General features: G+C 46.4%; 1 protein-coding gene across 2 annotated transcripts in view; it reads left to right on the top strand.

Moving 5' to 3' along the window:
- BCAR3 (BCAR3 adaptor protein, NSP family member) overlaps positions 1 to 26,437 on the top strand; it is a 261,862-nt gene that overhangs the window by 11,350 nt on the left and 224,075 nt on the right. Inside the window, exons 1-2 of one of the 2 annotated variants that reach the window (XM_085602208.1) lie at positions 676 to 807; positions 7,821 to 8,149. In XM_085602208.1, coding sequence (XP_085458334.1) covers positions 7,833 to 8,149 — 317 coding nt within the window. In that variant the 5' untranslated portion in view covers positions 676 to 807; positions 7,821 to 7,832. Of the gene's footprint in view, positions 1 to 675; positions 808 to 7,820; positions 8,150 to 26,437 lie in introns of those variants that run through there. The other variant, XM_085602205.1, reaches the window with a different exon arrangement.

Genomic DNA, 26,437 nt, shown 5'->3' with positions numbered 1-26,437 from the left:
AGCTGGCCTTTCCCTGCCCACGGCATCAAAATGTTATGCTAGTGCTGTGCCATACAAGGGGATGAAGGCGGACGGAGAATGGAGACACCAGCTCCCTCATAAGCCCCCCCTCCCCCTCCCTTCCATGCCTCAGGAGCACGTAGGAGGCTGTTGAGGATGAAATTGAGGGACAGGGGGTTCAATCCTTCGATGTTATCTGGGGGTCAAAGTGTGCCTGATGCCCCTTCCACCATCCTGGGACTTTTGGTGAATTTACACTCATGCCGCCCTCCACCTGCTAGCTCTTTTTCTGTTGTTGTAAACACCCGGCTCTCACAGCGCCTATCTGAACGCCCTGGCGCGTGGCGCTCACTTCCTGAGCACGCACGCCTCGCGACGGGAAGTTCGCACACGCCCAGCCCCTGCTGACGACTGATGCGCCTGTTTACATTAACTCTGAAAGAATGCACGGGAGGGCAACACGGCTTTACGCTGCCTCTCGAGGGAAAAGACATTGGGTAATAATGGTATCATTTTCAGGGAGAAGTTGGAGTCAGTGGAAGGATCGGAGAGGTTACTGTGCAATGGAGTGGGCCACGAGCACATATGCCCCTTCCTTCCCGGCGGCCTCGCGCCTCTGAGCTCCCGCAGGTTCTCGGTTACACACTCCTCTCTGATCATGCCATGCTGGGGGCACTGACTCATGGAACAGGCTGCACGTTTAGTCACTCTCAGTGTGGTAATGCGGCCGTGTAGAGCTTATGATTCACGGGCTCCGTCCCTCGAAGGAAGGTGGAAATCAGATTGTCATCCTTCAGAGGTCGATAAGTAAGTACCGGGTGGTGGCGAGGTGGGGGCGGTGGGTAGGTAAGGAAAATATTAGGGACTCCTCTATTTCTGCACTTCCAGGCGAAGATGACTTCACTCTGTATTAACCTGTTTCATCATCTGCAGAGCAATATACAAAGTTGTCACAAAATATACCTTTAACGAGCAGCAGGGCGAACACTTAACATTAATATGTTAACTATTTCTAAACTGTTAAAAGAAAATAAGAGAAGGGGTGTGGGTTATGAAATGAGACCTAACTTTGTAGTTTGATTTGATTATTAAAACTTCGTTCTACCTCTCTGCCTGTCACACCTCAAGGCTTGTCATCATTGCTACTGGGTGTTATATCACGACCACCAGTACTGCACCACCGCTTTCTGCGTCACCATCTCCCTAGCTCGATGGTCCCCATGCCTTAGCCATGTGCCCCTCTTCATTTCCATGAGGTGATGCGCCTTTCCATAACGTCTCTCGGCCAGACCTAAAAAATATCTCAAACGAACCATTGGATCCAGTAGCAACTATTTATAGCTGGTCAAGTGGAATTTACAACAGGATGGAACTTTCCAAAGATTTGCCTTATGAAACTTGTACGCGCACATACACCTTTAATTGCACCTGCGCAGTTGTTAGAAAAGACTCTTTCTGGGAGGAGTCTTAAATTCATTTTTCAGGTGCATTCCAGTTAATCGATTTTCGCCCACTTTGCCCTTCCAGACCGAGACCAGCCATATGCAAAGCATTAGGGGCGCTAGAACTAGGGGTGCTGAAGGTGACGCAGCGCCCCAATGACCTTAAAGGTCAGTCAGACAAAGAGCAATGAAAGGCCTTTGAAGTGTGTTTCTTCCAGTAGCATGAGCAGTGCTTTCATCCACAGATTGTGAAGCATTCGACAACTTCTTTTGACAAACTGCTGCTAACTATTTTAGCACAAAGATTTATATAGATTTATATCATTTTCAACTTCAATGTACTGGCGCTCTGCCTGTGGGAGAATGCTGCTTTCAGCTGTTTGTTGCTTTTTTCAGACAATGTGTGTATTTGACACCATATCAACATAAGACGCAAAGTTCAATAACTAGGTCTCAGCTGAACAGATGTTGCCAAAAATGACCACTTGTGTGCGGTTTTCCAAAGTCGTGCTGCCAACACAGTGAATGAGGAGACAGGCAAGGGAGAAACATCTGTGAAATGTTCCACTCTAGGCCCTGGTTATTCTGGCTACAACAGCAGATTGTCATGTATGCTGCGGGGTTCGTGTTCAGCCTGCAAGTCCCAATGCTGTCACTCAATTCAGCGCATAGCGACTGATTGCATCTCTCTCATGACAGCTCTTTAAAGAGTTAAATAGTCATTCAAAATGTCAGAATGAAGCACTGCAAACGGCGAGGTCCTCTAGAAAGATAGGAGACAGTCATAAGTCTATTGAGCCTTTCCATACGGATGGTCTACACGTTTCCTCTCACTACTGCTTTAAAAATTCTCCTTGAAGTGAGGGTTAATAAAATAGCACTTTTAGCAATTTTCTCTTAAAGTATGTTAGTCAACAAACTGGCTTGTGTGCACCACAGTTAAGAGACCCTGTTACTCATATGCTTATATACTATTCGTATTACTCTGTGTATAACATCCTATCTGTAGTGTGTTTTATACATCAGTTGTCATACTACCTGTAGACCTCTTTGTGACTGATATATATATATATATGCATACATATATATATATATATTCACTGAACAAACCATAGGTTTCACACACGTTATAGTTAGGAATTAGCATTTAAAAAACCTTGCAAATTCACTTAAAAAACCATAGGTTTCACACATGTTATAGTTAGGTGGACATTTCACTCATAAAAAACCAATGAAATTCCCCCGTTATAGTTAGTTCAGATAACTATAACTCGCGCGCCCTCAATCCACTGCTCATGAGGTCACATATTATATCACTCATGACTTGGTCAGTGGCATCACTCATGACCTCACTGATGACATCATCCTTGTGATAGAGTGGCGGTCGTGCGAGTTATAGTTATCTGAACTAACTATAACGGGGGAATTTCATTGGTTTTTTACGAGTGAAATGTCCACCTAACTATAACATGTGTGAAACCTATGGTTTTTTAAGTGAATTTGCAAGGTTTTTTAAATGCTAATTCCTAACTATAACATGTGTGAAACCTATGGTTTGTTCAGTGAATTTGTACGTTTTTTAAATGCTAAGTTATGTATGTATTATTATATTTTTTATATATTTATTTTACAATAAACTACGTATTAAAAAGTTTATTTTATTTTTTTTTAGGGTTTTTCACGGTGCGCGCACCATGCGCGCATCGTGCGCGCACTCCGCGATTTTTTGAAAAAAATTAAAATGTTTTTTTCTGCCTTCGGGGTCATTCAGGGACCTCCTGACAAAGGCTAGGGGGTCAGGAACTCTCTACCCTGCCCCCTTTTCACGTTCGCCACCTTCCTTTTGTACTCTCGCACTCAAAACAAACAAAATGGCGGCCGACACTTCCTGATTTCGACCGATTCGAACGTTGGCTAACATTTAACCACCAATCAGAATTACGCTCGCGTACGTTAGGGTGCGTGCACGGTGCGCGCACGGTGCGCGGCTATAGATATTTATGTGCTTTTAACTAAATTTTCTCAGGAACTACTGAACAGAATGACTCCATATATGCAAAAGGCACTTCCCTGACCTGAGGACTACCTCTTTGCCAAATTTCAAGCTATTCTGTTCAGCCGTTCGGGCTGTACCTTCGACTAAAGGTCCTATGGGAAAATGCATGGGGAAAATGCGTTTTGGGACCCCCCTTTTTTCTCGGGCCCCGCTTGACGAATCCCCCCCGAGACTTTCAGGGTAGGAGCTGAGCGGAGTGCCCCATTAGTTTTGAAAATTTCACGAAGATTCGTCAACCGGCGCCAAAGTTATTCAAAATAGAATTTTGAGATTTCCTATGGAAACACGGTCCTAACTATCTACTGGCGAACGCCAGTAGAGAATATATATGCATATATATATATATATATATATATATATATATGTTTATATCCAAGTTAACTCCTTCCCGTTCCGCCAGTCTTCCTCAGGCATATGCTTATATATTCAGTTTACATACCCCACTAAAGGCGTATGTTCATATCATAACACTACAAAAAGGAGCAGCAAGTAATGCAGACAAGAAAGTCTAAATATTGGACTGGACCTTGAAAATGTGGGTGGGTCAGAGACTGCAAGGGTGAGTTACCAAGAGCGTAAACAGACATACAGACATTGTATGTTCCAAGAGTTTCTGTGATCCAGCCAGAAAAGGGACCTCTTTGTGTTATAATGCAAAACCGAGCTCCCTGTTGCGAGGCGGTTCTTCTTGACTCTCCTGCGGGTCCAGCGTTTCCTGGGAAAAACACAGGTATGTGTCTAAATCTGGATTGGATCTGGCACCTGTCACTCTCCTAGGGAAACCGCCTCTTCTACCACGCTGGTGCAGCTGTTTTGGTTGAATAAAAGGAATCTTTGTACTATTTGGTACAGAATTTTCCTCAAGGAATCCTCAACTCTAAACAAAGGGTGGGCGATTCCCAGGTTCCCAGGTTCATAAAGCAAACACAAGGAGATGATGGACGAAGTGTTAAATCTTTTCAAACCCTCACCCCCAGTCACAGATCTGGGTTGAATCCATCATCATTCTTTAGCTCACTTTGCGTTTCGTCCTTAGAAACAGGACTTATTCAGGGCGATGTTAAATCTATACAGAGGATTAGAAGTAAGTAGAAACGGTAGTGAACTCGGGCATTTGTATAGTTCAGCAAAGGTGGCAGTCGCACCTTTGCGTCGTGCTCATCTGTTAGAGCAAACAAATAATCCAATCGAAAGAAAGAGATAAGAGGTTAAATATCCATTCGTATTCTTTATGTATCTTAAGGATATGCAGCAGAATATGGAGCACGTGTGGTATGATAGCCACAATGGTGTATTGTAAAAGTGCAGTTGTCGCTCCCTAGAGCATATCCAGAGTTTGGCGAGAGTACCTAGTATAAAGAAGTAACACGCTGCATGGTGGATGGCGTTCTCACTTTGCCACTGGATTCAAGCTAGCCTGGCTGAAGAGGGCTGTTAGCCCGAAACCGGTCCCAGAATGCTTGTTTCAGGTCCAGGGAAGACATGGCTTGGCAGTTCGGGCTGGACTGTTCCCATGAGGCACAGGGTCAAGATTGATTTGCATTTAGCTGTGTCTGAACTGGGGTGGCAAAGTGAGCTAAAGAACGATGATGGATTCAACCCAGATCTGTGACTGGGGTTGAGTGTTTGCAATGTTCAGCACTCCGTCCATCATCTCCTTGCGTTTGCTTTGATTCTCAGGTTCATGCCAGGGCTCTGCTGTTATCTGCAGCTGTTGTCTTGTAAAAGGAGAGCTTCCCAAGCCCATGCTTCTGCACAACAGGACTCATTTTGAGGTCTGCTGAGCTGGGGCTTTCCACTGGAGACCTTCACCAAGCTCCTTGAGTTGAATTATGGTAAGAAATGGCAACTCTAGTCAGTGAGCAATAGTTATTGTGCACTAAGGATATGTTTACTCTCTTTCATCTTTCTTAGACCACTTCCTCTGGGACGTGGAACATTCGAACCTCTGAACTGTTGTCTCTGTGTGCAAGCTTGCTGCAGTGCCATGGGTTGGCTCCACAGAAAAAGGCATGGATTGTGGGCCCTGCAGCCCCCAGTGACTGCAGCTTGAGGGGGCGGTCTCCCACAAACAATCCCAACCTTGAAACACAAACTAAGGGTCCTGTGTCCCGCCAGGCTCTCTAGCCATACTCACCAGGGCTTTCATGACGCTCCTTATTGACATCTGACACTTTTTCTACCTTGAGTGGGTCTTTTTCCTACTTTCAGGGAAGGTTGGCATACAGTTCTCACTTAAGCTTCAGCTGAAGGCACTATGTGTGCTCTTAAGCAGGATGTGATCATTCGATTTGAAATATGACTGAAGCGTGCACCTTCTAACACATACATTGTTCACTTAAGCAAGCTCCTATTCTGAAGGGAACGCAGATGGGTACAAGGACAAGAAACAGATGGAAAGGACACGTTTGTAAAGACCTCTATTTACTAGGGCATTTCTTGGCTGAATGAATATAAAATTTATAGAGCGCTAACTTAGCCCAAGGGCATCAAAGCGCTAACAGCAGAGCAATGTGCAGGCAGGAGTAAACACACTCAGACCAACATCTAAGGGAACAACCAGGTATTTAAAACCTTTCGAAAGAATGTGTGTGATCGTGGATCAACCAGGTTACAAATCCTTATTAATTAAACTTTCTGCCACTTTGGGAATTGTACTCGGAGGGACCTGGCATCTTCCCCTGAGGTCCTCAGTCTCCACCATAACCAGTCTCCGGGTGCCCAAACATGATAGTCACAAGGGCAGCAACAGTAAAAGCCAAGAGAACTCCCTCTGAATGTGATTCTAGTTCCTGGTAACTTTGCATCCTTCTAGGCCAGCTGAAGGGCCTCACTCCTCCACATGACCTCCCCTTCCATCAGAGTCAGAGATCACGCTGTCTAAATTTAATCATTTCAGATCATCTTCAAGTTCACGGTTTGGCTAAGGAGATCCGCACAGTACATGAGGCAGACTCCATATTGACATCCTCATGGCAGGAGATCTACCTTAGAGAATATTTACCATCAAAATTCCTATATTTCTCCAATGCCTCTTTTCTCCTGAGGACTTTGCCCACCTGGATCCATCATTGCATCTCTTCTCACTCCTTTTTTCGCTATCAACCATGTCAACATAGTCCTTCTTCACCAATTATCCTAGATATTCAGCTACACATCTAAGCCTTCCACCATAATGGGAAGTCTGCTTGGGGAGGGAGGGGGGTGGTTCTGCGTCACTTCCTATATCATGGAACTTCAAAGTTTACTCTTTTCCAGACAGGGCCCAACTCTACCTGCTTTGTAAGTAAAGCGGCAGAGACATTTTGTATCAGAGCCAGGGTGCGACCTGTAATCCAGAATCTTCCATGCACTAAGGGTCATCTAACTCAGGGCACACGTGTCTCAGGGCACGTGCCCTTCGGTCAGAGTTCAAGTGGCATTCCCAGAGGCCACTGCAAACACAGAGAACAAAGGCTGCGCCTCGGTGTCCCTGCAGTCCCCCATCGTAAATGTACAGCTGAAGGGCGCTGGGCCAAAGCCCCTGGTGCCGTGGATTTTATGGGCTCGGCAGTATCTGCGCCCTGATCTGCAACCCGCCACCACAGCAGCGATAAAACCGTGCATTATTCGCACACTGCTAGAGGCTTCGCTGTTTGGTCCTACAGACCTTTTCATGACTTTATAGCAGTCCTGAAACAGCCAGTGGCACAATTAATCCTTGTTTGCCCAGCAGGGGCCGAAGGAGGATGACTACTTGAAATGATTTCAGTGCTTTTCTCGCTCCTTTTTACGAGTGAATTCCCCCACCGCCAGTTTTTGTCAAGAATGAAACGATGCGGCTCTGGGGGTCAGACATTGCAGCCTCTTATCGAGGCACTGTAGCCGGTGTTTGGATTTGCAGACCCTGTAATTGCAGCTTCTTTGTGTGTTCTCAATGACTGTTTGACCTCTGTTAATGCGTCCAGATTACTCTTTGATTCATCAAATGAATGTCCCCCCCAGGCCCATTAGAAGAAATCAAAGTACATGAGATAAACAACACGACCTGCAGCTAATTACCAGGTTATCCCAGTTCACCCTGCCAGCCCCAGGTGCATTTCAACTTCTAATCTACCTAGCTTGAAGCGTTGGTTCCCTTATCTGCAGACTGCTTCCCTTTGAACCATCAGAGGGTGCACTGAGAGAACAAAGCCTTGGGGTGTTGGGAAAAGTTATCAGGTGAAAAATGTGGGGGGTTCTTAATTTGCACAACTTAGTTTCCAGGCGAGGGCCTGGATAAGTGAAGAAAGTCATGATTCCTTGGCTGACTTTAGTTGACCTCTCTGTTCTCTTTCTCCTAGAGCTGGAAAAGGATGGCGGCGGGAAAATTTGCCAGTCTCCACAGAAACGTGCCAATGAACCACCAGTTTCCACTGGCGTCGTCAATGGACCTTTTGAGCAGCAAATCCCGCCACACCGAGCATCACCAAGACGCCTACCAAGATGTGTGCATCCATGGCACTCTCCCCAGGAAGAAGAAGGGTGCTGTCCCTGTCCGGGCTTACGATATGTTTGGCTACATGGGGACCTTGCCTTTCTCCAAAGCGCAGAGAGTACAAACCTCGCTGATGCAAGACGTGATCGAGGAATACCCCTCGAAGAACAAGAAGCCGGAAAGGCCCAGCTTCAGGTAACAGACTATGTCCCGCTGTATTTTTTACACTGATGGTGGAAGCTCGGACAGACCAAAGGGCTCAGAAGGTCTGGTACAGTGTTCTAACATGAAGCAGTTCCAGTCCTAGAGCAAGGCTAGACTGAGTTGTCTTTGAGAATGACGTCAGCAGGTCAGGAGGGTAGAGTGCCCCAGCCAGCAAGCAAATGTCCTCCCCTGTCCCTGATGGTGGGGTGAAGATAAAACTTCACTTAGGATGAAAAAAAAGATTGTAGTTGGTCGTTTTCGCCTTGTGTATAGGTTGCTATAAAATTTACACTGTTTGCTATTGCCTAGAAACTCAAATGCGTGCTGTAGGGTCAATATTGCTTCTTTGCTGAAGGCCTTTTTTCTGGGAGTCTCAGAAGGAGTCAGATCATCGCCTCTTTTGCCATTTTTTTCTTTTTTCAAGAAAAAAATGATGGTGTTCTTTTATTTATGTTTCCACTCCCTCTAGTAAAAGGTTTGCCATTGGCGTGCTTTAGAGCTGGACCTGCTTTGATTGTGTGTTTTTTTTTTAACGATTGGCGGCAGAAACAAGTTAAAATGTATGTTGGGGCCAGGAGGCTGCCTCCTGTGCTGTACGTTCCCGCAGTTTGTGGGGTGTAATTTGGCTTGTTCTTGTCCGGACTAGTTACTGACATCACTGTTTGGCTCTTTTTGACTTGCTTGTTGCGATCAGCAGGTTGCAGGAGCCGGAGATATAATCAAACGTTTTAACAAAAAGATTGTTGGAATCTGCCGTGATAGGCCCACGCCCCGCTGCCTGCCCGGGGTCCCTCTGATGACCAAGTGCTTCTGAATTATGCGAGGCATTTCACAGCGCTGCCGTCCAGGCACGGCCTGGCAGAGAGAGTTTTACAGGCTGCATTGGTAGACCGTGGGGGGGGGGGGGGGGGAGGGGGTGCAACAGCTCTACCAGTGCTGGAAGGAATGAGCAAATGCCGCCATATGATTAAAGTGGACGCAATTAAATCTTAGGCAGTCTCCTTCTGTTTTTATCCATCCAAATAGAATTCTGATTACAGAAAGATTTTCCTCAGCATTTTATTCAGCAGAAGTCACAGGGATGTAGATAGAACTCGCCTGCTTTTTTTTATTTCTATTTCTTTAGAAGTTTATAGCTGATTGAATGTGCAGGTATTGAGGAACCTGGGAAGGAAGGCAATGTTCCCGAGAGAAGCATGTCACATCTGCACACTCATTACATTTAGGCCTGCATTGAAAGCGATTCACTGCCAGCTTGCTGTCCTTGTTGAAGGTCAAAGCAGTGTTTTCACAGTACTGGCCACAGGCTCACTGCCTCAAACAGAAGCTGGACGGGTGTCCAAGTGCCTCATGTCTCAAACGCTGATAGGGATGGGGCAGAATCAGTCGCGTTAGGTAAGTGTAACAGTGGCAAATATCACACAGTGTGATAGTTGCACAATATTACGATTGGCCGGACAATGGCATAAGATTCGAGTATTTCAATGGACAGGGTCATAAGGTCCCAAAGTTGATAGTGACATACCATCACTGTGGAATAATGCATAAAGCTTCACAGTTGGCATCATTACACTATAATAAGATAGCAACATTGGACAGGGGCATATGATCAACAGGGTTCAATTGTCGGCTGTAGCATAATATCTTAAAGCGCTTCTGATCCGAGAGGTCATCAAAGATCGCAACATTCAACAATGAAACAGAGTTAACTCGGCTGCCCAGCCCTTCCCCTCTCAAAGACCAGCAGGAAATGACCTATCCTGACAGCTAAACCGCTTCCCGGGGCTGTCCTGCCAGTGATCAGCCACCCACCATCTCTGGGTGGAAAATGGCTGCCAGGAAGGAGAGCGACACATTCCGTCTACAACAAAAGGCCCTTCCACCAAGCACAACTCAGTAAAACAGCACACACAGCTCTGTATCATTGATCGCCACCAGATGAGGAAAGGAGACAGACATACTGGTGAAGCCATATTCAATGCCCCACTCCAGCCTACATGCACAAGGGAGAAGCTTGGCTCAGCACCCCAGCAGCACTCGTGCACTGAAAGAAACAAGAGGGTAAGCCAACCCCTGTTTCACCACGGTATCCACCATAACCTGTTCCTGCTGTGACTCTGGCACCATCGTCCGTAAGGCCACAGGAGCCTCCTGTCCCCAAGGCACTTGGCACTACACTCAGACCCTTGACCAGAAGTGCACTGAAAAAGGAGGAGGGTGAACAGAAATTAAAAACAGTAAGCAGATCGCGATGAAACACCACATGCTTGACTCCCGTGACCACATGGCAGGCCAAATATTCCTACCCCCTGACCTCTGTTGCACTCACCCCTAAAGATCTTGTGTCCTGGTTGCCACACTGTCATCTCAAGCATTGTGGTGCGGCACTACACATCCAAAGGCTGCACTGCCAGCCATGAGACCTGTACCTTGTGCCATGGGGGCAAGGAGTTCCTCATGCACCCATTGAGGATCATCCGAAGCCTACTACACTCCAACCCAGACCTCCTCAACGTCAGCCATGAAAAAAGTCTCTGCCAATAATCACTTCGTGTGGGTTTACCCTACCCCAGGCCGAAACGACAACCATTTGTCAGGCCCTAGAGATCGTCTCGGAGTTGGTACCCACCACCACATGGCTGCCAGGGCCTCCTGCATCAAAGTGCAGCGGCCAGGAGCTCACCCAGGGCCACAGACCATGCGTAGAAGCTCCACAGAGGGGCTCAGCCTAGCACACCCAAGAAGAAGAAGGAGGATGAAGCGCCTTATAGATTTATAACACGATCCCTGCACAAACTCTGAGAGAAGGGATTGTCATCAGCCCAGCAGCAAACCTGCCTCAAGTCTCATTGCTTATCTTGGCTCCACAGCTATCTGGATCACAAAGAAGGATGTGGTACTGCAACACTGCTGCATGCTATCCACCCATCCACCAGAAGAGAAGGAAGAGAGGTCCCGTGGTGGACAGAGCAAGAGAGGGAAAGAGAGACTATGTGGGTGCCTGCGTGTGTTCTTTCCACTACCCCACCCACATTACAGGAGGCTGACTGCGACGCTATTTGCGGGGTCGAGAACAGAGACACAAAACTACGTAAGGCTCGAGTCTAGCAATTCAGAGAAGAGAAGGACAGGAGCATCACTTTGGCCTAATAAGGTCTATGTGAGCCAGGAGCAGGGCTGGTGGGCTATTGCATGAACCCTTTCACCATCTCCAGTCCTCCACTATAGCTCATTCCTTCTCAGCTTGGGTCAGATATCCACTGAGAGGAGAGAAGGGGCCCCAATCACTACAATTTACATAATATGTCAATATATGCAGTTGCCAAATGGCGTGAATCTCGTGCCAGGCGTGTTTTACCAACTGCGTTCGAACTGACCCTGAAACAGTTCCCAGACTTGTTATTCCCCAAGGGTGGGTTTCTGCTGCAAATACCTGATGGCTAACGTTCACAGGGTACTTAGCAGTAAGCCCTGCAGTAGCTACAATGTGATCAGACTTAGAAGGTGAAATGCAAATCCCTTACAGCTCACTCATTAAGGCGGGCTGGGACAGAGAGCGCCTTTTGTACATTAAATCTGGGAGCCCTTTCACCAGCTCCGAGCGCACAATCACTGCAGCAGGGTTTAAAGACACCTGACTATGGCAGGCTCAGGAAATCTGTAGCAGGTTTTGTTTTAATATGAATCACCGCACGTATTTAAAATCTGGATTATATTTGTCATCTGCATGGAATTGTTAGGGATGGGCAGCGGGCTTTGATGTTTTTTATAAAGCACATTTTCTAGTTTTGGTTTTCCAAGAAACAACTGTTCTGTCTTTGCATTTTGATTTTTTTTCTTCAAGTGGAAAGAATTTTCTCTGATGTCAGAATTCTGAATTCGAGTTACCGTTCTTGCAGCCGGGGTTTGGGGTTAACCGATGCTTACATTTTGGTTTGAACTCAAATGAGTCTCGTGCATCAGAGGCAGCTAAATGGTTCCTATGGCTTGAAATCCTCTTCCAGCACCCAGCATTAATCAGGGCTACTGGAATTATGTGGCACATGAAGACCGAATGATGTGGCACTTGAGGACCAAAATATGCATGTGTTGACTGAATTATGTGTCAAGAAAAGGCAATTTATGCAGTGTAATGTGACACATTTTGTGATAACATTGCTTCATTATTTTGTCATCTTCATTGACGTTGATACTCTCTGGGCAAATATTTCACCTCATTAGTATCAGTTCAACACTCAAACAGAGCAATAAGCAACTGAAAGGGGACCAGTCGACCTTTGCAAAGGGCCTTCCATTGCGTGGCAACACATGTTGCTGAGTTTATAGTAACTTTTGATCAGTTTGAGCTAGAAGCAAAACGTTTTTTGATAAAATCTGCTGATTATGCAGCAGAAAATGGATTATGTGGCAAATACTGCTAATCCATAAATATGTGGAAAACGCAGTAGCCGCAAAGCAGCATAATTCCAGTGTTCCTGGCATTAATATAGTTCACAGTGTGAATGAATAAATGAATGAATATTGGATTTATAGAGCACGAACTTAGCGTGTGAGTGGTAAACACCTGGAGCAGGGTACTTTCATTCGAAGAGCTCTCATAGGGGTTTTCTAAAATTAGGAGGCTCAGGGCAGGAACTTCAACCAGATCACACCATTCATGGTGTGGTTTATCATCAACATCTTGGCATAATGAATACTTGCTCACCCTAACAAAAGCCAAAATACACTCCCATCCGAAAAATAGAAACTACAAAATATCCTGGTGCAATAAAGCCACTCTCTTGTTCCTTCATCAGCCTACACGTTCCCATATACACAGTTGGCACCCGGTTCAAGACATCAGTGTAAATACCATCAACATCGTGTCCAGCCACAACCTCCTCATGGACCATTATGCCTACATGTCCAAGAGGAGAGCCCTTTCTATAAGGCCCTTGAACAGAAGGAAGGTCTTACTCTGAGAGTCAGACCTGGTGGCTGTCAACTTGCTATTCGTGTCTCGCTTCATCGCAACAGTCCTTTTGATGGAGCTGGCCCTTTGATTTCCAAGGGGTCCCTTGACCTCCCTCCAGGTGCAGAATACTATCTGCTGCCTGATACTGGTCCCTCTGCATCAAGGATGCTCCAGGACCTCACTGGCACCACCTGATAGGTCTACTAGGCAGGAGTGAAGTGTGAGTGCGCAGAGCCCTACAAACACCACATTGCAGCTTGTCCGAAGTATCTTATCCCAGAAATGCATTCACATATCCTCATACGTCACTCTTTACATTGGCAGATATAATTGCACAGTTCAAGTCCAGAGGCAGGAATGGTATTAAGGGGGGTTGTGGCTGTTTTCCAGCTACTTCCAGGCCATCCTGTCCGGAAAACACAAGGTCACCAGCAGCAGTGTCTTCCAAGCTATTGCATTTCAGTAGCTGTGTGTCTGCTACCAAGATTAGAAACCTCAATATTTTTGCTAAACGCATTCAGGGATTTTACAAGTTCTCCCCAGTTTGGGACTGAGGTTCTGAAACAATTATCTGTACCTTTGCTTCACCCAGACTGGTTCCGTTGAAAGCAGCACACAGGGATGTCCAAGCGCCCCCTTTGCCTCTTCTCTGCTATTCCATCAAAGCCTGTGCATTGTCCAGTTGCCATTCAGACTCTTCCCTGACTGTCCCCATGTGGGAAGCTTCTCTAAGAATCTCGCCTACATTTTACATCAGTAATCCAAGAATTGGACACTGCGTGGTTTAAGCCAGTCCCCAGTCCCCTTCACCCAGCAACCGGATGTTAACCTGCCATGACAAAACAATACATTCCATGGTACACAAGCACCCGCCCTGACCCCTCGTAACCTGGATCCACTTCTGTGTTCCCTGCTCTGAGGGCCTTTATTCATCTGACAATCTCTTCCTCAGTAGGAAAATGTGGGAGGCAAATGCAGAACCAATGCAGTGTCGGCGCTCCCTACAGCGATGCGACAGACAGTGAGCTGGCGGCATGGGATAGTGGAATACTCACTCCTACCAATGCACAAGGTCGACGCGCAGTTGGCATGGCGTCCCTCCATCGTCAGTGTGGCCTCTCTGAGTTCCCATCAGTGCTTAATTTGAGCCAGTTGTTTCTGGTGCTCTGCACCGGCACTTAATTGTGAGCACCAGCACTTATGACAGTCTGCCACATGGTGTTGCTGTCTGTGTAAGTTTAGAGATGAGCAGAACAACAGTTGTTTATTAGTTCAATATATATAAAAAGCAATGTATACCTGCAGCCTAAGCCTTTCTTATAACTTTGGGGGCTTGGAATCGTCTGAATTGTCACATTTGTAGGAGTGTTAAGGTTAGTAGTTTTGTAGGTACTGTTGATGGCAGTGCTGGCATGGGCAGTGGGTGGTTCAAGCTGCAGTGGCATCCTGACGAGGGCCCTGACACTTATTTTATTACAAATTAAGCACTGGTTCCCATACAGTCTAAGGATGTTCTCTCGCTGCTCCTGTGATGCCTCAGCTCATTGGCCCAGTTCTCGTTTTCATCCTTTTTTCACACGTATTAAGAACCCTTCAAAAACAGAAGTTGCCCGCCATCACTAGACCGTGCCTTTGAGAGCCAATATCAGGCTCTCCACCATATACAGCGGCTGGTGAACCAAAGCTGGGGAAATAATTTGGCTACAGAGGATGTTATGGCCAATGCAGGCCAACTGTAGGGGCAGAGCTACCACGAATGCTGGTTCAGCAAGTAATGGGTGTCTTCAAAACATGACTGAGCTTAGATATCGGCGAGATGATTGGCATCTTGTTTAGTGGCGTCAATAAGGTGGGACTGTTTCCCCATCCTGAAATGTCCTGCTCCACCACCTTCTTGTGCCCCACCACTGGCGACAGCAGCAGCCGGCAAAAATAGACACTGCCCTCTCAGCCTGGGAAAAGCAATGTGGTTCAAATGTTTTACCTACTCTTGCATTTAAGTATTTGCTTTTTTTCCAGGATGGTGTGTTTCTGCAGTTTTTTAATGAAACATATTACTCATGCATAGTACGTAGCAGTAGTGGCTTGTGGATTTCAGAAGGGGTGGTGCGGATAGGTGATTAATTATCATTGTTCTATTAGCCCACTGGCACAGAATGTCGTGCATGTGGGGTGCACAGGAGGCATGCAGAGGTTGCTCGAGACACCCCAGCACTCTGTAGTAGTGTCCATGAGCTGACCGTCCCGAGCCGCCTCGCAGCAGCCAAACTCCCGGTACTGGACGCCACCCTTCTAGCATAAGCACATGCTCTCGTGAAACACCCAGGTCATGTGTCCGTATCTGACTGAACACAACATGGATGTACAGCACCCAACAGTGCAAGGGCAACAGTGTCTGGTCCGTCAGCAAACACGGTGCCACCATGTGCCTGCTTCGCATGTTACCGATGCCCTAGGGTGGAGCAAGAGTGGCTGGAGACCCTCTGCAGAGCGGGATGCAGCTTTTGTCTGGAGCCTCTGCTGAGCCGATGTCCATTACTGGTGTGAACACCCCAGGGTGCCAGCGGCAGGGTCAGAAGAACACAGGATATGAGGCGAGCAGCAGAGCCCATCCCCTTGATGCAAGCCAATCCAGACGCTGCTCTCATACTTTTAATCAGCAAGAGAGCAGCAACAGCATTGGTTGGAGCGGGCTGGCTCACCGCTTATAATGACACTAGGGGCCTGTGTTGCCTCCACCCGGCAGTCTATCACAGCTGGGGTTGTGGAAGTTTAAACTGCACATGTCAGGCTGGCCGTCGAAAGTCACATGCACAGTTTAATCTGGTGTAGTTAGGCACACCTCCTCCCTGCTCCCAGTCTGCACTGCAGCAATCGCCCCGCCCGCAGTGCCCGCAATCTCAGCTCCGGCGACTGGCAGAGCGAAAAAATACAATGGTAATGAAGTCACTTTATCATTTTGTTTTTCACTTTTGCTGTGCCCACAGCAAAGGGGCGTCGCCCCTCTGCCCAAATGGAGCAACCGCCACTGGTGCATAGTGTGAAAAGAGTCACTACCATGTATCTGTTCAGGTTGTGGGTGGGGCATGATTGAGAGCCAAATTTCTCACAGTGCCTTTTAGTGGGTCATAAAGGGGTTCGGTTTACTTGCTCTTCCAATCATTGACCTCTTTGTAGAGTGCACAGAACGAAGGCCAAGTATGCCAATTGTAATTGAACTAGGATTATGTGACGCTGCTCTGCAGCATTATCCACAAAATTATGGATTTGCCTCAATTTGCCACATAATCTATCATCTGTTGTATAATCCGAAGATTATAAGAAAAAAATTGTTTCTAACTCAAACGGATAAAAAGTTACTAAAAATGTGGCGACGTGTTCCCGCACAGTGGAAGGCTCTTCACAAAAGTTGCCTAGTCATTTTTCAGTTGCTATTGCAGCATTTGGTTGTTAAACAGATACGAATGAGATGAAATCTTTGCTCATACAGTGTTGCCATGGGTAAATATAACATAAGAATGAAGTAATACTATCACAAAATGTGCCACAATATGGCATATAATTTGCCTTTTCTTGCTGCCTAATTTAGTCTACTCTGACGCAGAATCCTCCTCCGTGCATAATTCCACTGGCCCTCATTATATGCAAAGTGTGTGGTGGAGGTACACAGCTGTCAAACTCTTGACAGGGTGAATGTGTAAGAAAGTGCAATGCCCACAGGTGAGTGGGTGCATTGTGTTTGAGAGGGGTATTGATAAAGTGAAAGAGTTGTATGGAAGGTGGTGCAGTACAGGGGAAAAGAGGGTGCAGAAGAAGAAAGATGAGGTGTGAGAAATAAGGTTTGAGTGTTTCAGAAACATAAGTAGAACAAGCATTAAAAATGCAATAGGTCTCGCCTTTCATTAAGTTAAAGTCATTTGCTTTGCTATACAAAACCATTAGCAAAGCAAATAGATTTAACTTAATCAAAGGCGAGACCTATTGCATTTTCAATGCTTGTTTTTTTAAGGGGTTTCACTGAGGCGATTTTCCAAATTTGGAGCAAATGGAGACCCAAAATTAGACCCAATGATGACTTCATGCAGTTTAGAAGGCTGAAAATCAACGTATTTATCTTAAGCTGTGGTCTCACTGCTTGCTTATAAGACTCTTGACCACTTTTTTGCCAAAATGATTTGAAAATCAACTATGTGCACTCTCACTGTTTCCCTCCCTCCATCCCACCTATCTAAAGGGGGCCTCAAGCTGCTGAAAGGTAGTGTGACTGCTATATAACAACTTGAAATCCATGAACAGATATTAAAACGATAACAGCAGTGATAGGTATACAGGACGACAATTTAAAATGAGAGGCAGAGGATTTAGAAGAAAAATTGCGAAGGGAAATTGCTGAGGAAAACTGCTAACCGCATAACTGTTTAGTTGCACATAAATAGTTGTCTATGTTGTTTTTTCCCGATAATTAGCCATTTGCAATAGGGTCAAAAGTCATTGTGTTAATATGGATATTATGTGAAGTTCCTTTATAACTTTAATGTATACATTGTAAAGGGGGAGATCTGTGCTTCCATACGCTAGCAGACTTGGAGCTATAAAACGAAGTGTATTTGATAGCTCATGATTAAACTAGGTGCTGTACGCGCCTCTTTCAGTGATCAGTGTGATTTGATGCTGCGCTAGTGCTACTCTTACTCCCTATAAGCCTATTCCTTATGATGGCTTGAATGTACCCCCTCCTGGTTGCAGCTGTCAGTAGTACCTCGTCCTTGGTTATGGTGTGTCCTATTCAAACCTACATGATGCCCTTACAATAAAATGCCTCGGTCCTGTTTGTTGCTAACGGTAAAGTATTACTGCCCAAACTCGTGCTGTTGATGGTTGTGTTCTGAGGGTCTACGTTGTAGAATATGTTCTGCTGTGTTCTTCCCGAGCTGTTAAGCACACTGCCATGTGTGATGCTGCCGGTGGCAATAATTCAGGTGATACTGTGTCAGTTTCGCTCGAATGTGTGATGCATTGGGGAATGGCAATACACACTTCATGTGGTGTCCCTATTTGTGTGCATTAAAGGTTGCATTGTAAGAGTGCAGCCCTCCATGTGCACTGAAGGTGCAGTTTCAGGGCTCTTGTTCTCTACCTGTGCACAGGGCCTGCTGTGTCGCAGTCCCTTCTCCTTGTGCCCTTTTGCTTGCATGCCCTCCCTACCCAACTCCCGGTTTTAACAGTACTCCGCTCCTCCGTGAGTGCTGCTGGTTTTGTGTCATTGCCCCTCCCTTCTTGTGTTTCCGGCAGGGTCAGCTGCTCGAGTAGTCAGTAGCGTGATGTTTGCTTCGCAAGCTGTCAGTCCCCGGTATGATGCCGGTGCTGTGCAATGGCTCTGGACGATGGTTCCGGGATGGGAGGAGCGGTCTTTTACTCACGTAATGCTCGTAGAATTTGGAGAGCCGTGGTTTGCTGTGGTTGTTGAAGATAAGTATGGAATTGATCATGCTGAGGCCGGTGCAAGGATATGGGGGCGCCGGGTTCAGCGTGCAGGCCGGGGTCTCCTCTCGTGTAATCGCCTCTTCTGCTCAATACGACTCCAGTTTTCTCTCGTCATTAGGTTCTGACACCAGCGTGCATGCGCACGCAGCCGCCATTTCCAGTGCAGGATAATTTGGTCACAAAGCAGGAAGTGCCTTAGGATTTAGGCAGAGCGCTGTTCCAGCCCATTGATCGCAGTGGCTGTCCTCGTGACGAGGGAATGACAGAAACATTACGTTCCTTGACCATCTCTGCGAAGACCAGACAACACATAAGCGAATACTTTATATTTTCCCTGATAAATGATATATATCGTCATGAAGCAGGCGAGCCAACAAATTAATAAGGAGTTAAATTCAATACTATCGCAAATCCCATGTAACACATCTTGGCTAGGAAAGTTTGGAAAAGAGCTATTTGCAACAAAACAAAACAAGCGCAGCCCGTCATGGGATAGACAGAAGATGTGCACGCGGGAACTGCCTTTACTGGCGGCGAAAAAAAAGTCCCCAGTGTATCACGCCGCCAGTAAAGCATCCAATCCCCGCGTGCACATCTTCTGTCTATCGTATCGATTCCAAAAGGCCTCTGTATGGCAGGGCAGCGCATGCGCTGCTTTCGCCAGGTCGAGACCTAAAAAGAACGTAAGTGTCTAACAAAGCGAAAAAAGGAGGACAAGAGAGATAGAGACTTTTGGAAGGCCTTGCCCCTTCCGTAGACAGTAGTAATGTTTAAGCCACAGTCTGCTCAAAATGTTTAAATTACTTTGTGTATATATAAACACACATGTGCACAATCTTCATGATCACCCGTTGCAGGTGGCCCCTCAAGATTTATCTTTGGCCCTTGTGTGCCACCCCTAAAATCCACGTCTAGAGCCACCACTGATGTTCTCTTTAAGCACAGTGTTTCATTATTTTTTAATTAAATCCTTTTATTGAAATCGAGTATGACAAATAGACAACAATCATCACAACCACATATTTTCGTAGTGATACCACAGGTGAATGCCAGAGGTGTAACTCCCCCGAGAAACATCAGTCATATTGATTACAGTTGCAGTGTGCTTAGTCGTTGGGCAATGGTATCGTCCTTAGTCAACGGGGATTCGCAGATCCCACTCCTGTATGCGTTCCAGCTATCCCAGACCTGTATCCATTTGTTGGGGCACCCTCTTGCAACATATATTGTTTTCTCAGTGACCACGCACCAGTCCATGTCCTTGCTCCAATCCACTAGTCTGGGTGGTTTTTGGGCCTTCCACAGCCTCACTATATCACGCTTTGCCACCTTCAATCCCAAGGTAACCCACAGGCGCTCTTTGGCGGTAAGGTCCGTTGGCCCCCAGGCGTTCAAGAGAACTAGTTTTATATTGCCGTCAATCTTTTGTCCCAATAATCTTTCCATAAGTCCCACAATTCCTGCCCAGTGTCTCTGAATAACCGTGCACTCCCAAAGCATATGTATGAAGGTGCCTACCTGTCTACACCGTCTAGTGCAATTCTTATCAAAGCTATACCCTGTTCGGACCAGTACTTCTGGCAAGGTACGATCTATGCAGGATTTTGAGCTGCACTAAACGCAACCTAGAAGAGATGGCCACCTCTAGAGGAGAAGCCACCACCGCTAGCCACTCTTCATCCAGGCCAGCCACATCGTGGTCCCACGTAGCACGCAGATGGTCCAGTGGGTCTGGCAAGTTATTTATCCGTTTTTTATAGATGAGCGATATGGCTTTTTCCGGCAGGTCCCCATCCAGCACTCTATCCACGAATGGAGAGGACTCAGGGAGCAGTTCACCTCTAGGGAGTCTTGCAAGCAAGGCATGCCTTATTTGCAGGTATCAAAAATGTTCTGAGCACGCCATGTCATAGTCCTTTTGCAGCTGGTCAAACGTGACCACATCCCCGGACTTCCACAGGTCACCCACCTTGGAAATTCCAGCAAAGAGCCCATCAATCAAAGCCCTTCGAGCGAATCAAGTGTCCTAGTTGGTCGCATCGCCAAAGCGGCGTGGCCTTCGTGATCTTGCCATCCCACCCTAGACTTTGCAAGGCAGTCTTCCATACTCTCACCGCATGTGCAGTGGGTCCCGTCAAGTTGGGGCCCAGTGCGCGCACATATAATGCTCCTTCAAAACTCAACCTATCCGCCCCCCCCCCCCGACAGCAACCACCTGTCAATCTGAAAGGCCAGGTCACCTTGGGGTCTGTACATGCATTGATTGATAGCTGCAAGGTAAAAAGCCCAATAATAGCGCTTTATATCCGGCAACCCAATTCCCCCATCGAGCCATCCCCGTGTGAGCTTATGGATAGCTATGCGCGGGGGCCTGCCCTCCCAGAGCAGGTCTCTCATGAGGCAGTCGATTTCTTTGAAATACAAAGGGCTGACATAGTTTGGAGCGTTTTGCAAGGCGTAAAGAAAGCGGGGAAGGGACATCATTTTAAAGAGGCAGCACGACCTAATAGGGAGAGAGGGAGCGTCTTCCAGGGCCTGACGTCTTATTTGAGACATGTCAGAGGCGGTAGGAGATTTAGTTCATAGAATCTAGTGGGATCCTTAGAGACCCTAATGCCCAGGTACTTGAAACTGTCGACTGCTTGGACTAGCAGAAGCCCACGAGGGAACGGAGGTAGCCTCCCGCTAAGGACGTAGATCACCGACTTGGACCAGTTTATCCTGTAGCCTGCAAAATCACCGAAGACCCAAGATGTCAAGGATCACGTTGAGGGAGGCAGACGGCGGAGCCAAGTAGAGTCATCCGCATACAATGAGATGCGATCCTCCCATCCAGGAGCCCATTTAAGGCCACTTACAACAGGATCTTTACGAATCCACATAGTCATTGGCTCGGGAGTCAGGGCGAAGAGAAGCAGGGACAAAGGCAATCCCTGCCTGGTGCCCCGACTAAGAACAAAGGTGGAGGAAGTCCTATTATTGACTACTACCCGGGCCAGAGGTTTATGGTAGAGAAGTCAAACCCACCCAATGAATTTCGGTCCCATTCCCAATTTACGAAGCACGGCAAACATAAAGAGCAAATCGATGGTGTCAAAGGCTGCAGCGGTGTCTAGTGGCACCACGACTGCATCCTCCTCTATCGTTTCCGCTCAACCGAGCACGCCGTGGAGTCGACGCAGGTTGAGGGCGGTGTTCCTTGCGGGCATGACACCCGACTGGAACGGATAGACTAAGCGGGCTATGACTAGGCCTGGGTGAAAATTTCGTTCCGTTCGCGGAAATTGCGATAATTTGACATTTTCGCGTTCCGCGGAGAGCGCGAAAATGTCAAAAATTCCGGTTTCCGCAGCTTGGCGATAATTTGTTTCTTGCTCGCGCTGTAAAATAATACATTCACGCGCGCGCGCGATCGCCTTACCTGAATCCCTGCGTTCGCCGACAAGTTTTCTTGATCCGGTCGCGTTCTCCATGAGATGTTGTATTGTTTTTAGCCATTTGCGCTGTCTCGCGACAGTTCGCGCCCGCAGTGACGTCATGCGTCGCGCCATCACGTCTTTCTTCTCGCGATCATGCACCGCGAGACAACTCAAAACAAGATGGCCACGCCCGCAAGCAACCACATGGGTAAGTTGGCGACCCGCAACCATGCAGAAAATCTCGCGAACATGCCGGAAAAAAACTTCTGCATCTTCGCGATATTTCCGCTTGTTTGCGATAATTTTAAACATTTTCGCGATAATTTGCGAAAGTTAATTTCGCAAATTCCGCCCACCCCTAGCTATGACCCGCAACAGTCGGGAGGCCAGGATTTTCGCCAAGATCTTAGCTTCTCCATTCAAAAACTAAATTGGGCTGTAAGAGGAGCATTTGTGCTTTGACTTGCCCTCTTTGTGAATAACGACGATGTTAGCTAGTCGTTGGTCGTAATCCCTGCTCTTTGCTTGTCAAGAACATGTTAGTGAGATACGGTGCGATTTTACTCGAATTGAGTTTAAATAGCTCTATTGGTAAACCATTAGGGGCCGTCGCTTTCCCACCCCGAAAATTGTGGATAGCTTTCCCTACCTCGAGGTCCGTAATTTCTAGATCAAGCTCAAGGCGCTCTTCTTCAGTAAGGGACGTCAGTGAGATATCCCTCAGAAAGGAGGCGGCCTCCTCCTCCGAGTGCGGAGGTTGCGCTGTGTAAATGGACTGATAATATTGCCCAAATGCGTCTGCTATGTCTTGTGGGGCAGTTAGGCGGGTGTCAGAGTTAACCTTGATCTCAACCCGATGTGCCTGTTCCCGCCTGTCTAACCAAGCCAGCAACCGACCTGCTTTATCGCCGACATCGTATATTCTGCTAAGCGTGACAGTGTTTCATTATCAATACTCATAAACTTTTACATGAACTTAATTATGCATTACCTCCTGGTGAAACGCCCTTGCCGCCTTCTTACTATGGTACACATCACTTTGAATAGTAAGAAATGCGACAAGATGATGGCTTCAGGGTAATGAGGTTACTAGTAAGTGATAGGGTCATTTTAATTACATCAGGACAGACTTGAATATTTACTTAATTATAATCTTTCAACAGCCTGCTGTCCGTGTCCTGTTCTTACTCAGCTACAAAGTTCACAACAATTAGCAGAGGGGCAGCACGAGTGGGACACAGAGCTCGGTGCCATCGCATGGGTGCCATGGGTCGTAAAGCAAGCAAGGGGTTTGGACCCCTCCTCTGGTTGAGCAGTAATAACAGACAGCCACTAACTGGCTACCACACCCTGTGCCCCAGTGCCACTGCACCTGCTGCACTATTGCTAGCTGCCCCCTAATAGAGGCTCACCTATATTAATTGTAAAAGCAAGGGGCAGAGCTAAGCTGATGTGTTTTACATTTCCATACCTGCTTTTGTTCTCGCCCACTTTAACATTGCTTTGCCCCTGTTTATTTTACTAAAGAAAACACATGCACTCACTCCCCTACAGTCACGCGTTCGAAAACACACATTTAGGAAACATGCTACTGCATGTTCTAGTTTGAGGATAAGGAATCCTGTGACCCCACTGTTATATTTAATGTTGCTTTTTAGGTCTGGCCTAGATACTGCTTTAGTTTTTTTCTAGCCTCATGTAATCACAAATGAATGAATGAAAAATACATATATACATACATAGTGAGGCTTTGGGTCGGTTCCCTTCATCCACTGGGTTTTTCAATTGTCAATCACATTTGCTTCGGCACTCCGCAAGACACAGCATGAGGCAGTGTGCCATCCCACCACTGGCACGGTGAGTTATGCTATTTTCCTTATCACATGCTACATCGGCCTAAAAAGAAGTGCACTTTAGTGCCAGGATTATTGAACCAATGCTTCACTCTGCCAATATTTGTTTCTTGGATATTAATTATTTAATGTCATCTTTGTGTGCTAAAAGTGCGTCTTCAGATTGCAGTAATTCACACCAATAGTACATTTTCTTTGTGCAAATAAGAATCCTGTGATGGGCATTAGAACAAAAAAAGGTTCATATACCTGTTCTAAGTAAACCTGCCTCTGAGGCAGCACATGGCCACCAGGCTTAGGCGGGAGCATGTTTTCTTGTCTTTACCTTTGTTGCATATGCTTGGAATGAAAATAAAAAAAATAACCATTGCACCACCTTGCCAAGGCCAGACTCAATGGCTTTTCCAATGCTTCTATTTTGTGTTATCTCATCTCATCACTGGAGAGAGAAAACAAAATTGGACTCTTTACTTTACGTTCATATGAATAATAACGTGTATTTCGATGTAGCTCTCGGTACTGTGCATTTGACATAATATAGAACTGGAAATAACAGCTGTTACTAATGCTCAACTTGGTGTTACTCTAGTTATCGTACCACGAAGGATAAAATGTGGAGAGTGCTTGCCGGGATTTTCACCTGAAATCGCCAGGATATACAAAAATAAATCGCTCTGCAGCGGCTGCGTTAACCCCATGGGCTATGTTACCAAGCATCAGATTACGGATAAGGACGGAAGCGTGATCTGCCCCAATTATCTCTGTTGTTGTTAGTGGGTATCTGTCGACTCCTGGGCTTCAGTTATTCCTTAAACACACTAGAAGGGACTTGTGGAACTCACCGCTGTTCTTGTCTCTGCCTTCCTGGTGCCTCAGTTGCCATCTTTGATAAAAAAACACTGATGTAGCCCTTAGACTCCAATCTTGGCCCCAAGATTTTGTGGTTGGTGGAGGACATTTTGAGCTTTTATTTTGGTTCTTCATTTACTGTGGTTTGTGGAGGATATTTTGTGGGTTTTTTTTGGTTCTACATTTACTTCGGTATTGTCTTCAGATGAGACTTTAGTTAAATTACTTCATATTTAAGACCCTGTTCATTGGGTCCTTCTATGATTTATATATTCTGTCCCCAGTTGGCCTTTTTATACCTTGTGATTGGGTGATGCACACTACAGGAGGATAATAACTTGCTTTGTATAACTTGTGTAAATATAGTCATGCTTTTTTTGTAGTGCTGCACAGAACAGGTACTCCTGACCAGTGCAGCGGTCTGAAACTGCTTGACCTTCGCCTGATGGCTCCTGTGTTGGCCTTGCTGGAATAAAATGTAATGCCAAGACGCCACAGACATGCATCTCCGCAGCAAACACTCAGCCCACTGAGCTGCTTCACAGACCCTGCTTACTTTGTTTCTAGTAACTCTCACAGTATTAGTTGGTCTGCGGTGATTCTTAACCTTTAAACTACTCTTCCCAAACAAAAGATGGTGATGTTCTTGCTTATGACATATGTTGTTTTCACAAACCTGCCTGATACAATGCATCGCACCGTACTGTCAGTCATCATTTTAAGGCCTGTATAAAGCTTGTCGCCAGTGGCCCAGTCTGACATAAGTCCTCGCCCTCCAGAGACAGTAGGGTGTTTTTGACTAACATGAATCTACGGATGCTGCCCAGTTTAAAGCAGTCACTGCAGCACACAAGTGGTATCAGATGGACGGTAGTATGCAGGAAGTGGTATCAGATGGGCGGTAAGATGCAGGAAGTGGTATTAGATGGGCGGTAGTATGCAGGAACTGGTATTATATCGGAGGTAGTATGCAGGATGTGGTATTAGATTGGTGGTAGTATGCAGGAAGTGGTATTAGATTGGTGGTAGTATGCAGGAAGTGGTATTAGTGAGAGGTATTCAAAGCTGGTTCTTTTGAATGATGTGGTATTGGAGAGGGTGATATTCTTCAACCGGTGAGCAAGAGGGTTGGTTCTGTCGGGGGCGGCATTGAGTGTTATTGAGTGACATAACTCAGTCTTCTGTAACACGCAACTCGTGATCATGTAAAGCATTGTGATACCTTTGGGTCTATCTCGCGCTATATAAAACTCCACACACAAAAAAACATAGTAATGTATGGTTCAGTATTGGTTTGGCTTATTGGAAATGTGGTAGTGAAGGGAACTGGAAGATATGGAATGGCAGCAGTGATATTGTGAGGTCGGTATTGGGGTCATGACCTTGTGACGGGTTCTATCCCAGGGAGTGGCATGGCCGTGGTATTTGGACGGAGTGCTAGCAGAGAGGTGGTTTTAAATTGGGTGATGTTAGAGAGGTGTTTTTTGGAAGGAGATATTGATGGGGTCACTGGATGTGTTGGCATCACAGAGTGTTATCTCAGGCATCCCTATTGGATGGGATATTATTGGAGTGGCTGTGGTTGGAGGTTTGATACAGGAAGCAGTGGTATCGGTAGTTGTTGTGGTACAAAGGGTGGCTCTGTGGGTACCAGGAGGCGAGAGTTCGTGGCTAGTATTGACATATTGGTATTGGAAGTTTTTTTGTAGGGCATGATTTT

Source organism: Triturus cristatus, chromosome 4_2 (assembly GCF_964204655.1).
Source record: "Triturus cristatus chromosome 4_2, aTriCri1.1, whole genome shotgun sequence".
In the NCBI taxonomy this organism is placed as follows: Eukaryota; Metazoa; Chordata; class Amphibia; order Caudata; family Salamandridae; genus Triturus; species Triturus cristatus.
Note: the sequence above shows the minus strand (reverse complement) of the source record. Positions and strands in the feature narration are given on the sequence as shown.